The 16,216-nt window shown below is 42.7% G+C and overlaps 1 protein-coding gene across 1 annotated transcript; it reads right to left on the reverse strand.

Moving 5' to 3' along the window:
• Positions 1 to 7,220: 7,220 nt before the first annotated feature.
• On the reverse strand, positions 7,221 to 16,089 carry Mrpl19 (mitochondrial ribosomal protein L19). The gene is made up of 6 exons (XM_004660547.2): positions 15,987 to 16,089; positions 15,750 to 15,867; positions 13,657 to 13,775; positions 13,179 to 13,313; positions 7,672 to 7,853; positions 7,221 to 7,547 (listed from the first exon to the last, which is right to left on the reverse strand). Exons 1-6 carry the CDS (start codon positions 16,087 to 16,089, stop codon positions 7,329 to 7,331), a joined length of 876 nt encoding a protein of 291 aa, XP_004660604.2. The 3' UTR covers positions 7,221 to 7,328.
• Between the last annotated feature and the right edge of the window lie 127 nt (positions 16,090 to 16,216).

Raw genomic sequence — 16,216 nt, forward strand, 5'->3', positions numbered from 1 at the left:
ATGTCTATAGAAGTTCATTTTCTTTTTGTATATAAATGGCAGAGAATTTATTGCATATGAAACTTGTCATTTTATTTGTTTATTTTTACTATTAAGATGCACATTTGGAAATTATCCTCTGACTTGGATTTTTAAAAATTTTTTTCCAAAGTAGAGTCTCGCCCTAGCCCAGGCTGGCCTGGAATTTACTATGTAGTCTCAGGTTAGCCTTGAACTCACAGCGATTCTCCTTCCTCTACCTCCCAAGTGCTTGGATTAAAGGTGTGTACCACCACACCTGGCCATGTCTTAATTTTTAAAGATATATTGGAGGTGTTCTACCCTTCCTGTTTTTAAAATATTTATTTCCAAGGAGATAGAATGGGCGCACAAGAGCTTCCAGCTACTGTAAACCAACTCCAGATCCATGTGCCTCTTTGTGTATCTGGCTTTTATGTGGGCACTAGGGAATGGAACCTGGGTTGTTAGGCTTTGCAGGCAAGCACCTTAATCAATGAGCCATCTCTGTAGCTCCTACCCTTGGTTTTTATAGGATGGAAAATATTAGAACTGATTTCAACTTCTCTGATCATTTTAAATTAGATTTCATTGTGCCTGGAATTTAAACCTCATTTAAGTTTTACCTGTTATATACTATAATTCAGAAATGTTTGTGATACTTAGGCAATCATTGAAAAATGATTTTTCTTGATCTCTTTTTGCCCTGTGATATGGCTTGAACAACATGAGAGTTTGTTTCTCTCCTGCCCTGCCTGGCTGGGACCAAAGGGGAAAGTAGTTATCTTGACTTGGGGTATTTTTTTTCTTGCCTTCTGTGTAATGCTTTGGGGTAATTTCTTACTTTGATTATATTGAAACAGGAATATTGGAGTTCTAAGCTAATACACCAAGATATGCAAATGCACCCGTAAGTTTGGGTTACCCTCTCTAGCAGGGTGTGGTGGCACATACCTTAAATCCCAGCACTTGGGAGTTTGAGGGAATGAAGATCACTGAGTTAGAGGCCACCCTGAGACTAGAGTGAATTCCAGGTCAGCCTGAGCTAGAGTGAGACCCTGCCTTGAAAAAACAAACAAAAAAAAAGAAGAAAGAGGAGGAGGAGGAAGTACAGAGAACTCCAGTAATGTGGAAGGCAGAAGGGCTAAAGCCCATGTGTGACCCCAAATTGGGGTCATTTACAGATTCTGAATGTGGGCTGGGTTAACCAGCTATAACGTCAAGTTTTAGGGCTAAGCTTAACCAACCACAATGCCACAGATCAGACTTAAACCTTAATTCTAGGAAATGGGAGCTCTTTCTCAGGGAAAAACTCAGGTTGTTTATGGAAAAACAGATCTAGGAAATTCCTTTGGGCAAAAAAACGAGAGGCTGAAAAAAAAAAAAAAGGCTGTATCTTTCTCTGATCTCTCTCTAGCAAAGTGGAGATTTCAAGGACAGGCTCAAGAACATTCCTTTTTACTTTTGGGGCACAGTCACCCTAAGCTGCCTCAATATGTATGATTTTTTTCTTTCTGTTTCTTCACCTGTTCTGGTCTTTGACAGGAATGTTTTGGTTCTTATGCTTTGCCTTCCATGTATGTATGGCTGTCTCTGTTCCCCATTCTCTTTCCATCTGGACAAGGTAGCTTCCTTCTTAGATCCTAGCCCCTAAAATAAACCTCTCAATTCATAATCTCTCCCTAAATAAACTCAATAATTTATTTTTTTCTTTTTCCTTTTTTATTGACAACTTCCATAATTATAGACAATAAGCCATGGTAACACCCCCCACCCTGCTTTCCCATTTGCAAGGCCACTCTCCATCATACTCCTTCCCCTTCTCAATCAGTTTCTTTCCTATATAGATGTCATTATCATTTCCTCTTATTATGATGGAATTGTGTAGGTATTAGGCACTGCAAGGTCATGGATATCCAAGCCATTTTATGTCTGGAGGAACACGTTGTAAGGAGTCCTACCCTTCCTTTGGCTCTTACGTTCTTTCTGCCACCACTTCCGCAATGGAACCTGAGCCTTGAAAGGTGTGACAGAGATGTTTCACTGCTGAGCACTCCTGTCACTTCTCAGCACTATGGTACCTTCTGAGTCATCCCAAAGTCTGCCATCTGAAAAGAGAAGCTTCTCTAACCATAAGTGAGAGTAACATTAATATATGGGTGTGAACATTAAAAGAAGTGGTTACCAGGCAGTTTGGTGAGCATACATTTAGGTAGACACCAGCAGATGTTAGACTCCTAGGGTTCATGACTTTCCCCTTCATAGGTTTTTAGTATCAGGCATGTAATCCCTCCTGTGGAGCAGGCTTCCAGTCCAATTACAGGGCAGTTGGTTTCCCCCATAACAGATATGCTACTATTGTACCCATTGGGTCATTTAGCCTGGCTGGCCAAATATAAGGCTTGCAGTGTTCACTGTTGTTTATCTCCATTGGTGATTTCTCTCTCACCTATTGAACTGCATGCAGCATAACTTTTTCCAGCTTTCTGTCAGCTGGTCTACATGGATATTTTCAACTCAGCTCCAGCAGGATTTCTCAGTGACCTTGCAGCCCAAGTATGTGGAGGCTTCAGCAATAGCCTGTAATGTTTTGGGGGCATCAGGGACCTCCCAGGCCAACAACCAACTTGAAGGTATCCCATCCCTGGCACTGAAATTTTTCTAATAACAATCTATGGCTTCTGCATGTGCCACTGTCCAAAAGTAGATTTCCATGTGACTTGATTCATACAGTTTGATTAACCCCCCCACCAACTTCTCCTTTACTTTCTCATCTCCTCACCTCACTTAGGCCTTTCCATCCCCAGTAATCTGTTCTTCTACTTACATATGTACAATACCATTCTCTTGAGCCCCCCTCCCTTTCTATTCCCTTTATATCCCCTTTTTAGCTTACTAGCCTGTGCTACTAAGTTTTATACCCACTCACATAGAAATCCAAACATTTGTAGTTAGGATCCACTTATGAGAGAACATGGGACAGTTGGCTTTCTGGGCCTGGGTTATCTCACTAAGTATAATCCTTTCCAGATCCATCCATTTCCCAGCAAATTTCATAACTCCATTTGTCTTTACTGCCTCATTGTGTAAATGTGCCACATCTTCATTATCCACTCATCAGTTGAGGGACATCTAGGCTGGTTCCATTTCCTAGCTATTGTGACTAGATCAGCAATAAACATGGTTGTGCAAGTATATCTAAGGTAGTGAGAAGAGTCATTAGGATATATGCCTAGGAGTAGTGTAGCTGGGTCATATGGAAAATATATTTTTAGATGCCTCAGAAACCTCCACACTGATTCCACAATGGCCATACCATATTGCAATCCCTTATAATTTAAAAAAAATATTTTTTTTGCTTCCTAACCTTGCTGTTAGTAAGCTGAAAAGGAACATGGCCAGCAAGAACAATGAGCAGTCTCTCATCTTCATTCTTCTGTGTGCTTCTTAAGATTTTTTATTTCCTTAAGGTGAAATTTTTATAGGTGAGGCACATGACTTTTTACCACTCTTAATCGTGATGGGGAAATATAGTTTGAATATAAACACTATGCTGAAGCCTCAAGTGTTTGTGTTTCAACCTCCTAGTCAGTCCACAGCTGATGGAGCCTTTGGGAGGTGGAGCCCTGCTGGAGATGTGTAATTAGGGGCAGACTTTGAGGTTTAGCCTACTGTATGGTCAGAGTCAACTTGAATTCTGGCTGTTCTCTCTATTGTGGATGTATGCTGAAATGATCTAGCTTGCTCTGCCATGAAACTAAGCCTGAAATAAACCCTTTCCTCCCGGAACTGCTTCAGTTATGGGTGTTTGTCTCAGCAACGAGAACATTAACTACTACAACAAGCTTCCACCAAGCAACTAAATTCCTCATTTATTAATTTTTAGTTTTTTTTTTTTTGATAATGCTGATATATGTGGTACAAAACCTGAAAGGACTGTGTAATAACAACCCAATATTCCCTGTGAACATAGAAACAAAAACCTTTATTGTGATGGTTAAGCTTTCTTGCCAACTTGAACGGGTTAGGTATACAGACATTCTTCTAGGGTGGGTATCTGAGGTTGCTTCCAGAAAGTTAGTTGAAGGAAGAAGTCCTTCTAGATGGGCAGTTCCTCTTGTCCCACCTGGCTACCTGTCTGCTTACTAGTGAGCGCCTTCACATGCATGTGCATTTCTCTTGTTTAGCTGTCCTTCGTAGGTATTGAAACCAAGTTTCCTCAGCCTTCCAGTGTAGACTGAAGACCGGTGGCTCTCCAGAAAGCTCCAGGCCTTTAGAGCTGGATTGGGACTGCTAAAACAAACTGTTATGGTTGGACTGCTGTAAACTAAGCCAGTAAATTCCCCTTTATGTTTTATTTTTTATTTATTTGAGAGAGAGAGAGAGAGAGAGAGAAAGAGGGAGAGAGAATGGGCATACTATAGCCTTCAGTATTGCAAACTTCAGAGGCATTCACCACCATATGAATTTGGCCTATGGAGGTTCTGGAGAATCGAACCTAGGTCCTTAGACTTTGCAGACAAATGCCTTAACTGCTAAGCCATTTCTCAAGCCCAAATTCCCTTTTAAGTACCAATACATTCTATCAATTTTGTTCCTCTAGAGAACTCTTAACACAGATTGTGGAGCAGAATATGGTAGGTTGAATCAGATGTCCCCCCCATAAACTCATGTGTTCTGAGTGCTTGGTCCCCAGCTGATGGCAATTTGGAAAAAGGAGACTTGCTGGAGGAGCTGTTATTGGGGGTGGGCATTATAGCCAGCTTCCCCTTGCCAGGACTCAGCTCACTCCCCTACTGTTGTTTTCCACCTGCTGTGGCAGAGGTAATGTCCAGCCTCTGCTCATGTCATACTTTCCCCCACCATCATGAAGCTTCCTCACAGCATTGTGAATATTACTAAGTGTCTCTGAACACTGGGAAATTGTTAAAATGGAGCCAGCTTGTTATCCCAGCACTCAGGAGGGTGAGACAGGATCATGAGGCCTTGAATTTGAGGCAGTCCTGCATCACCCTCCTGGGCACTAGAATTACAGGCATGTCCCCTCTCCCAGCTTGGCCAGGTGTTTTTGAGCACATGCACTTGTGAACTGACTATCTGCACAGATTTAGACCTTGAAATGTATCATCTGTTGACCATTCTACCAAGACCCGTTCACCACAGTAAGAGAACAGATTTTAGTAGCTCTTTTCTTTTTCAAAATATATTTAAGAAAGTACAGATAGAGAATGGGCGTGCAAGGGCCTCTAGCCACTGTGAGCTAAGCCAATAAACTCCCTTTTTTAAAGCACTTTTTATTTGAGAGACAAAGAGGGAAAGAGAATGGGTACACCAGGGTCTTTAGCCACTGCAAATGAACTCCACTCATGTGCCACCTCTTTATTTGGGTACTAGGAAATTAAACCTGGTTCCTCCAGCTTTGCAGGCAAGCACCTTAACTGCTAAGCCATCTCTCCAGCCTCTAGTGGCTGGCTATGTTCTGATCAGAGAAAGAGAAAAAAGCACAAACAGGATTTTGTTACAAATTTATTTTGAAGGGCTAGAGGTATAGTTTAGTGAGTTTGTGCTTAACATGTACAAGACCCAGAATGAGAAATCTCAGCAATTCCTCTAAAGCAGTGACTGATGCTCTACTCACTTGTTGAACATAGGTAAGAACTAGTGAGAAGGATCAAGGAAGCAGCTAACATTGCTCTGGCAGGCAGACACTCCCTCTGGCTAGGGAACAGGAAGCCCTTTCATTTTATAGAGAATGAGACCAAACCTCACACAGAATCTCACATGGAAGAAGGAAATTTGGAAGAAACAGACGGTACAAGAAAACAGTTTCCAAAACCAAACCAACCACACAGCTAAGCATGGTGTACACACCTACAATTCCAGCACTAAGGAGTGTTGAGGCAGGACAGCTAAGGTCCAGGCCAGTGTGGATAAAAGGAAAGGAGGGAGGGAAGGAGGAAAGGAAGAAAAGAAAGTGGCTGGAAAGATGGCTCAGTGGATAAAGTGCTTGTCATGCAAGCATGAGGACCTAAGTGCCAAGGTAGTTAGGTCCCAGAGGGCAAATCTGAGCAGAGGCATTCAAGTTCCAGTGCTCTGACAGGCAGGATAGCCTTTACCCTGTAGGATGTGTCCCAGTTTCCCAGCCCATGTCAGCTGCATAAATTGTCACTGACCCTTCTGTCAGCCCACAGAAGTACCACTGTGGCCTACTCTAGAGTGGAAACTTGGTTAATCAGGCAATGAATCAGAAACACGTACTCCCTCTGACCACTTCCTGCCAGACATCAACCACCCAGTCCCAACTATGGTGCTGCCTTGTCTTCTTGTTTAGCACAGTGCACTCGTAACCTTAGCCTGGAACTTCTCAAGGGCCAAAACCAAATTATGATCCAGGTTCTCATGTTCAGTTTGCAGCCTTCATAAAATGATACTACCACCCTTTCCCACCTAACAGGCCAGGCTTGTCACATAAATACTTGATAGCAAGAATACAAGGGAGTGATTAACACAAGGTCATGATGGCATTTCCCTCTGAGGAATGCAACTGCAGACAAGTCTCTAACCTCAGTAAATACATTTTCATTTGGCCATATAGTACATGTGGTGTGTGTACTTGTGCATGTGTGGTATACATGTGTGTATAGATGCACATGCCCCTTGCAAACATGTACAGAGGCCATACATTGTGTGTCTTCCTCTATCACTTTTCTACTTCATTTCCCAGAACCTCAGGCTCTCCATTTTTTCAGTTAGACTGGCTTATCAGGGAGTCCTAGTCTTCCTGTCTCTCAGACTCCTCAGTGGTAGTTTACAGGTATGGAAAGCTGTGCCTGCACAGCAAGCACTCTTGTCCTCTGAGATCTCTCCAGCCCCCACTGCCCTAGTTCATAACCCTGGAAATTACTGAATATTCTAGCTCCTAACCTTAGAAACTAAAAAGTGCTGTACCCCATAACCTGAAGAATGATGGGTGCACAAATGTTTATTTAGTGTTGCTGATTAAATCTTATGTTGTGGTATATTTGACTCATTTCACAATTTAAAATAACTGCTCACCCACTCTTCATGTCCAGATCCCACTGTCAGGCGTGCTGGTGACACTGACTGCCACTGCAGTTTGGTCTCCAGTCAGGGAATAAACGTTGGACCATCTGACATGTATATTTCTCTTTTTAGAGTAATAAACTCATGTGTTAATTTTACGCTTAAAAAAGACCAGTAAGGAATGCTTAGTTCATTTAATGACTATGTTCTTGTAAATCAAAGTAAATTGGTTTTAAAATATGTCCTCTGAGGGCCTGTGCATCTGCAAGTCACCAGGTGCATTCCGATCAGGACCTTGATGCTCTGATTTCCTCCCACACTGCAGCTTCCACTTCTGCAGTGTTGTGCTCCCTCATCAAATCAAACTCCAGCCATGGCTCACTCCATTTCTGAGCCTCTTTCATCTGCTCCGCAGTTAAGGCGAGATCAAACCTGATTCCTTTGATGTCAAAATATGGACGTTCCCAGCGTTTAGACCACGGCTTTGGCTTCATCTTAACTTTCAGCTGAGGAAAACACAAGAGAAATAATTTGTCTAATAAGACACAAGCAAGAATTCTCTGAAACTTTCATCACAGCAATTCTTATTTTAGATTTGCACATTTCATTACCAATGTGCAGAGTGCATACCTTATTTACAGGAACTTCCTGGCTAGAGTCTAGTATAAGTGGCTTCATATTCATATCAAAAGTGCTGTATTCAGGGAGGGCATCTCGTAAGTACAGCAAGCTGTCATCCAGCCGCTTCTCTAATTTGACTACTTGGATCTCATGGATTCGAGGATTATACAGCTCAAAGCAAATCTCCACACCTAAAAAGAAAACACATAATCAAAGTCCAGAGTCCTGAAAATACTTCACACCAACAGTCAAAACTATTTCAAAAGAAACTATCATATAGGAAATGGGGCAAAAATATGTAACTTAAAAAAATTGTTTACTAGATTGAGAAAGAAAGAGAGAAAATATGGGCACACCAGGTCTTCTTGTTGCTACAAATGAATCCAGACACATGTGCCACTTTGTTCATCCTGCCTTTTGTGGGTACTGGGGAATCAAATCCAGGCAAGCAGGCTTTGCAAGCAAATACCTTTAACAACTGAGCCATTTCCCTAGCCCATATGTATTTTTTTAAATTAAAAGTTATTTATTTATTTGAGAGAGAGAAAGAGGCAAATAGAGAGCATGGGCATGCCAGGGCCACTACACTGCAAATGAATTCCAAATGCAAGTGCCACCTTGTGTATCGGGCTTACATGGGTACTGAAAAATTGAACCTAGGTCCTTAGGCTTTACAGGCAACTACCTTAAATGCTAAGCCATCTCTCCAGCCTCCATATGTAATTTTTAAGATGAACATTACTGAAAGAAAAGTAAAACCCACTAAAATTAGAAAGTGAGACAAAAAAGAAAATTTAAAAAAAAGGGAATTAGAATGATAAAGTCTAAAGAAAGATGTCTGCTATAGATATGTAGCCACACCTGTTCAGTTTATGAAAATATGCATTAACTTACAGAAAATGGGTAAATATTTCTCTATAGTACATTTATTTTCTAATTACTTGGTTAAATATGAACTACCTATGATAATCACAGTAAGATGACTGATGTAAACACAGTAAATTTTTAAGTGCTCGTGCTAAGGTCAGTACAGGTTATTTGTTTTTTCCCTTTGATTTTTTTAAGAACATACTAGAGCTCACAAAAAGTAGTTCTCTAGCTAAGAACAGCTTTTTAAGACAAGGGTATTTTCTGAGGTTTGCTGAAATGACACAAATGAAAATACAAATACTGTCATATGATCAACATTTGCTAGCCAGGTGTGGTAGTGCACACCTTTAATCCCAGCACTGGGGAGGCAAAGGTGGGAGAATTGCTGAGTTCAAGGCCACTCTGAGACTTCATAGTGAATTCCAGGTCGGCCTGAGCTAGAGTGAAACCCTATCTTGAAAAACAAAATACAACAAAAAATTTGCCTCTGGTGTTTAATACCAGGGTTCAATATTTCCTGTATACCTCTTTCATTCCAGGAACTCTGACAGCTGTGCCTACAGAGGACCACAACTAAGATTCTAGTCTTCCTGTAAAGTTTATATCCTAGAGGATGCCAGACAAACAAGACTTGAAGGGAAACTTTAAGTAATAGGGAAAGTCTTGCCAATGGCATGTGAACTGATGTTACACAGGACTAAGAATGTTCCAAGCAGGTGGTACATGCCTGCAGTCCCTGATACTAGGGAAGTTGAGGCAACAGAAGCACTTAAACCCACAAGTTCACAGGTTTGAAACTGACCTGGTCAACAGTGAGAGTCCCAAAGGCCCTGTGTGTGTGGGGGGGGGAGGGAGGATGTGTGTATGTGTACATTTATGTGTGTGTGTGTGTGTGTGTGTGTGTGTGTGTAGTAAAGTTGCCATGTTGGAAAAAAAAAATGGGAAGGGCCCCCCTTGGCAGGAACACAGCAAGATCCTATTCTGGATGTGATCCTTTCAAAGCTCACACTGAAAATCTCTACTGTGTTGATATTAGCAAGTGGAACCTTGGGGGAAGAGATTATACATCATGTCTATTATTTATCTTATTAAAGCCTTGAAGAGGGTGGGCTGTTACTTAGGCCCTCTGTGCCTGTCTATTTTACACCAGATAAGAATAGTAACAAGGTCCATCATGGAAGGAAGGAACCAGACCAACAAGACATGGAACCTGCCAAAGTTGGGTCTCAGGCTTCTTAAGATGTGTGAGATGTCTGTTCTTTTCTTTAAAGATTTTTATTTACTTATTTGAGTGACAGAGAAAATACATGCACCATGGCCTCTGGCCACTGCAAACTAACTCCAGACAGACATATGTGCCACCTTGTACACCTGGCTTTATGTGGGTACTGGGGAATCGAACCTGGGTTCCTTGGTTTTGCTAGCAAGCACCTTAACTGCTAAACCATCTCTCCAGCCCATGTCTGTTCTTAATAAAGCTAAAACATGTTGTTCCAGAAGCAGAGACAGGTTAAGACACCAGAAATATAAACGGCACTACACAATTACAGACAGGAAACAATAATGACATAGAGAAGAGTGGTGGCAGGGATGGAGAAATGAAACAAAGCAGGATGTGTATGTTTTACAGACTGGCTGAACCAAGACAACTTACTGACTAAAGTGTGTAAGAATAAAAATAGGGGCTGGGGAGATGGCTCAGTGGTTAAAGGCACCTGATCGCAAAGCCTACTGGTCTGGGTTTGCTCTCCCCAGTACCCACATAAAACCAGATGCACAAAGTAGACTATGCCTCTACAGTTTGGTTGCAGTATTGTAAGAGGCTATGGTGTGCTCACTTTCTCTCTCTCTCTCTCCCACTCCCTCCTCTCATCCTCTCTCCTTGCAATAAATAAAATATTTCTTTAAAAAAGAATAAAAATAGTTCCTAAGTTTGGATTACAAAATTGGGTTGACAGTGGTGGTATCATTTACGTAAACAGAAAAGACAATGAAAGGAACACCCTGAAGAGGAATAAAGACTTCTACAATCAGATCAATTCATGCAAATAAGACATCCACATGGAGATGAAGAGGTGGCTGCAAGTGCACATGAACTTGAAAAGGGTCAGGCTGGAAACAGCCATTGGGAGTTACCCACTGGATGGCACATAAAGCTTCCAGACCTTTAGGAACCACTGATGTAGGGAGGACTGACAAGAAAGCTCAAGGCAGTTTACAGCAGGCAAACACCAAAGACAATGCCAATAAGGACATTTTCTATATCCAAGAAGAAAAATCAAACTCATCTCCTGGCTCATTTCTTTAGCCCCAAAGTTTCAAATACATGGTCTAATTGAATGCCACAGTGTCATTGACCATGTCCTACTGAATCCCCTATACATGGCCTACAGGTTTCCAAGCAAGATAGGCAAGAGTGACTTCTCTCTCACTACCTGGGTTTTTGCTCTCACGACACACGCACCTGTCAGTATGAAGCCTTACTTTCTCTTACCATTTTCATTCATTCTCTTATTCGAATTGTGTACTTGATTCTCTGTTGCATAAGGTGTAGTATGAAAGCATTACTTTGCCTTTTGTCAATAACCCCCAAGCTCATACAACAGTAATAACTGTGAGAACAGTTTTGTGTTATAACATAATGCAAAGTAGGGGCTTTTGTCTTAGGAGCAAAAACCCATAAGGAAGTCACTATTTTTATCAATCTACTTGCAAGTTACTTGCTCATAAAAGGACTGTCCCACTGAGTGTGATGGCACACACCTGTAATCCTAGCACTAGGAAGGCAGAAACATGAGGGCAGCAAGTTCCAGGCCAGCCAAGGCCTACAGAGGGAGAAAACGAAAAGCCACTATTACTACTAAAAATTTTTAAAAGGAATATCCCAATACTGCTTTATATGCAATTGTTTCCAGTCAAAGAGTACATGGTTTGGGAAATCTATATATATATATTTTTTAATATATTTTATTTATTTATTTGAGAGTGACAGACACAGAGAGAAAGACAGATAGAGGGAGAGAGAGAGAATGGGCGCGCCAGGGCTTCCAGCCTCTGCAAACGAATTCCAGACGCGTGCGCCCCCTTGCGCATCTGCCTAACGTGGGACCTGGGGAACCGAGCCTCGAACCGGGGTCCTTAGGCTTCACAGGCAAGCACTTAACCGCTAAGCCATCTCTCCAGCCCTATTTTTTAATTTTTATTATTGTTATTTTATTTTTATTTATTTGAGAGCGACAGACACAGAGAGAAAGACAGATAGAGGGAGAGAGAAAGAATGGGCGCGCCAGGGCTTCCAGCCTCTGCAAACAAACTCCAGACGCGTGCGCCCCCTTGTACATCTGGCTAACGTGAGACCTGGGGAACCGAGCCTCGAACCGGGGTCCTTAGGCTTCACAGGCAAGCGCTTAACCTCTAAGCCATCTTTCCACCCCGGAAATCTATATTTTTTAATTATTTATTTTTATTTAGATAGAGAATTAACACACCAGGGCTTCAGCCACTGAAATTGAACTCCAGGTGCTTGTGCCATCTAGTGGGCATGTGTGACCTCGCACTTGCCTCACCTTTGTGCATGTGGCTTACGTGGGATCTGGAGAATTGAACATGGGTCCTTAGGCAAGCACCTTAACTGCTAAGCCATCTCTCCAGCCCTCTTATATATTTTTTAATATTTGTATTTATTTGACAGAGAGTTATGGGTACACCAGGACCTCTTGCAGCTACATACCCCTCCTTCTGTATCTATCTTTGTGTGGGTACTAGGGAATCGAACCCAGGCCAGCCAGCTTAGTAAGAAAGTTGCCTTTAACTGCTAAACCATCTCCCCAGCCCTATTATTATTATTATGATGATGATGATGATTACTATTTTGGTTTTTTTGAGGTAGGGTCTCACTGTAGCTTAGGCTAACCTGGAATTCACTATGTAGTCTCATGGTGGCCTCAAAATCACAGCAATCCTACCTCAGCCTTCCAAGTACTGGAATTAAAGGTGGGCACCACCACACCCAGAAGATAGAGAAAATGGGAGTACCAGGGCCTTTAGCTGCATCAAACTCCAGGTGCATGCATATGCTACTTTATACATCTGGCTTTACGTGGGTACTGGGGAACTGAACTTGGATCATTAAGCTTTGCAGGCAAGAACCTTAACTGATTAACCATCTCTCCAGCCACTGTTATTTTTTATTTTTATTTTTTGTTTATTTTCATTTATTTATTTGACAGTGACAGCCACAGAAAAAGGCAGACAGAGAGAATGGGCACGCCAGGGCCTCCAGCCACTGCAATCGAACTCCAGACGCGTGCGCCCAGGAAAACGAGCCTTGAACTGGGGTCCTCAGGCTTCATAGGCAAGCACTTAAGCGCTAAGCCATCTCTCCAGCCAGCTACTGTTATTTTTTAAGAAAGGGTCCTATTATACAGCTCAGGTTAGCCTTGAACTTGCAATCTTCCTACATCCAGCCCAGGAAGTCCAGTCCTAATGGGTATTATTGCAATAACAAAGCTTTCGAGAGAAAGCAGACCCAATAGCACGTTACCAGTAAATCAAAGATCAGTCTACTGCAACCACATGCTCCATGTGTTTTCCTGATATACCTCATTCAAGCTCTAGATGTCTTCTGCATGAAAGAAGAAACTTACCTTGCCCTTCAATGGTATTCCTAAGGGTAAAAGTAGCACCGAGTCCTTTTCCTGATCTCTTGATGCAAATTCCCAGAAACTGGCTGGTTTTTCCATTGGCATGGGGGTTGGCTGTGGTAACACGTAGTATGCTTCCTTCCATTCAAAAGAGAAGTATAGTTTTACATGAGGTATAGAAACAAGGCAGAGTTCTAGACAATCCTTTTTTTTTTTGTGGTTTAGCCCAGGCTGACCTGGAATCTGGAATTCACTATGTAGTCTCAGGGTGGCCTTGAACTCACAGCCATCCTCCTACCTCTGCCTCCCAAGTGCTGGGATTAAAGGTTTGCACCACCACACCCAGCTTTAAATATTTTCATAACAAGAATAGCAACCATCTCATTAGTGCAAAAGTCAGATATGTGAAGAACAGCCTTCCCTATGCAAAGAAAATTAACCTTTCAACAACTAGTAACAAAAGCATCCAGTTGTTACTGACCAACATAGAACTCAGGAATGTGGAGCACCTTTCTCCTTTCTAGCATATCATTCCTTTCTATTTGAAACTTCAGAGGATTAGTTCTTCCCCTTGGAGGAATGAATTCAGGGCTCAAGAACCTGTGAAAAACATAAGTAAAATTAAAAGGTAACGTAGGACACTAGAAGAAAATAATGATGTTTCTTTTTTTTTTTTTTTTTTTTTTGAGGTAGGGTCTCCGTCCCTCTAGCCCAAGCTGACCTGGAAGTCACTCTGTATTCAGGGTAGCTTGGAACTCATGGCAATCCTTCTACCTCTGCCTCCCGAGTGCTGGGATTAAAGGCATGTGCCACTATGCCTGGCTTTTACCTTCATTTTCTAAATAAGAAATCAGTGTCATTCCTAAAACCACTATTCCCAAACTGTTGTTAATGCTCATGAGCATAAGTAACAATTCCTGAGTACTAACCAGGTGTTCTGCTGAAAGCTGATAAAACATCTACAAGTATGTTACGATTTGAATCTTACATTTTCCCAAAGGCTAAAGATTTGGCTTCCTGCTGTAGTACTACTGGGAAGTAGTGGATTACTGGAAGGAACTTAGGTCACTGGACTGTGCTCTTCTTTTGTTGTGTGATTTTTTTTCAAATAGTTACTTATTTGAGAGAGAGAAAGGAAAAGAGACAGATACAATGGTCATGCCAGGGCCTCTAGCCACAGCAAACAAACTCCAGATGCATGTGCCACAATGTGCATCTAGCTTCTGTGGGTCCTGGGGAATCAAACCTGGGTCCTTTGGCTTTGCATGCAAGACCCTTAACTGCTAAGCCTTCTCTCCAGCCCTGTATTTTTTTTTTTAATGAGTGAGAGAGAGAGAGTGAGGGAGACAGAATTGGTGTGTCAGGGCCTCCAACCACCACAATTGAACTGCAGATGCATAGAATACATTGTCAACATGTGTGACCTTGCATGTTTGCATCACCTTGTGTGTATGGCTTATATGGGACCTGGAGAGTCAAACATGGGTCCTTAGGCTTTGCAGGCAAGCACCTTAACCACTAAGCTATCTCTCCAGCCCACGTGTGCTTTTCTTGAAAGTGGTATTTGAACAATGGCCCTTCCTCTCTCTCTCTCTCTCTTGTTTTTCTTTTTTGCTTCATGGCTAATGCTTTCTGTCATGATGTTTTGTGTCATCACAGGCCCACAGTGATAGAGACAGATCAGGCAACCATGAACTAAAGCTACTGAACATGAGCCAAAATAAACCTTCCCTCCTGTAAGCTGGCTATGTCAAGTAGTCTGTCACAGCATAGAAAACTGACTCAGAAACATCAACAGCAACAAGGTGTCATTACTTCCTTTTTACAGAAAAAGAAACTGAAGCTTGAAGATGGTATAGAACCCACTATTATTATTGGTTATAATTTTGTCAAGATTTAAACATAACCTGTCTATCGAAAGCCAATGACCACAGTCTTCACCCTGAGCTGTAAATTGTTAGAAAATGTGTAATCACAAATTGAAATTTAATTTTAGCCAGGCGTGGTGGCACATGCCTTTAATCCCAGCACTCGGGAGGCAGAGGTAGAAGAATTGCCGTGAGTTCGAGGCCACCCAGAGACTCCATAGTGAATTCCAGGTCAGCCTAAGTTAGAGTGAAACCCTACCTCGAAAAACCAGAGAGAGAGGGAGAGCTATTGATTCCTGCCCCAAAGGGATTTAAAAAAAAAATACACGAAAATACCTTTCTAAATCATTGAGCTCAAAATCTAAGCTTATTTCAATTTAGAACTACAAAATATTTAAAATGTTTGTTTTCAAAATAATCCTAGTCGGGCGTGGCGGCGCACACCTTTAATCCCAGCACTTGGGAGGCAGAGGTAGGATGATAGCCTGAGTTCGAGGCCACCCTGAGACTACATAGTTCCAGGCCAGCCTAGGCTAGAGTGAGACCCTACCTCGAAAGACCAAAATAAATAAATACAATAAAAATAAAATAAAATAATCCTATCTGCAACCAACAACCCTTTCACAAAGCCTCTAGCCACACAAGTTTTCCCTGGTGTCCAGACTAGGCTCAGGAATCCGGAGCTGTGCAGATGGCTCCGCCTCACCTCCTCTCGGTGCCCGTGATTTGGCGCTTGTCCTCGATGACGGGTTTCGGCGGCGGCTGGAAGGCGCCGGGCTGGGAAGGTCCGGTGCTGCGCGCGCGCTCGAACCCCGCGCTGAGCCCTGCACGAGTGACAGCGGAGGTCAGCGCCCCGAGCCCCGCGGTCCCTTCCAGCCCGCAGCCCGAGGAACAGCACCCCAGCCAGGGCCCTTCCCCTGCACACAAGCCCCGCTCCACTCACAAGACGCGACAGAGGCGGGCGCGGCGAAAAGCAGCCTCGCGGCTCGGTGGCTAGGGGCCAGACGCATGGCAGCCCGGTGGCCTTGTACTACACTCGCGGCCATGCCCGCGCGTGCAACGCGGAACTACAACTCCCAGAAATCAGTGCGACGATGTTGTAGTACCTACGGCCCGATGGTGGCAGCTAGGGGACAAACTAGGTCTCCCTGTTAAACACCACCGTCTCTTCTC

The sequence above is a fragment of the Jaculus jaculus genome, chromosome 6 (assembly GCF_020740685.1).
Source record: "Jaculus jaculus isolate mJacJac1 chromosome 6, mJacJac1.mat.Y.cur, whole genome shotgun sequence".
Classification (NCBI taxonomy): domain Eukaryota; kingdom Metazoa; phylum Chordata; class Mammalia; order Rodentia; family Dipodidae; genus Jaculus; species Jaculus jaculus.

Excerpts from the sequence above, each read along its gene's own strand:
- Mrpl19 (XM_004660547.2), bottom strand. The coding sequence starts at position 16,089 with ATGGCCGCGAGTGTAGTACAAGGCCACCGGGCTGCCATGCGTCTGGCC. Across the intron at positions 15,868-15,986 it reads GCCCGCCTCTGTCGCGTCTT|GGCTCAGCGCGGGGTTCGAG; the intron begins GTGAGTGGAGCG and ends TCACTCGTGCAG. Across the intron at positions 7,854-13,178 it reads GAATACCATTGAAGGGCAAG|GTGTGGAGATTTGCTTTGAG; the intron begins GTAAGTTTCTTC and ends TTTTCTTTTTAG.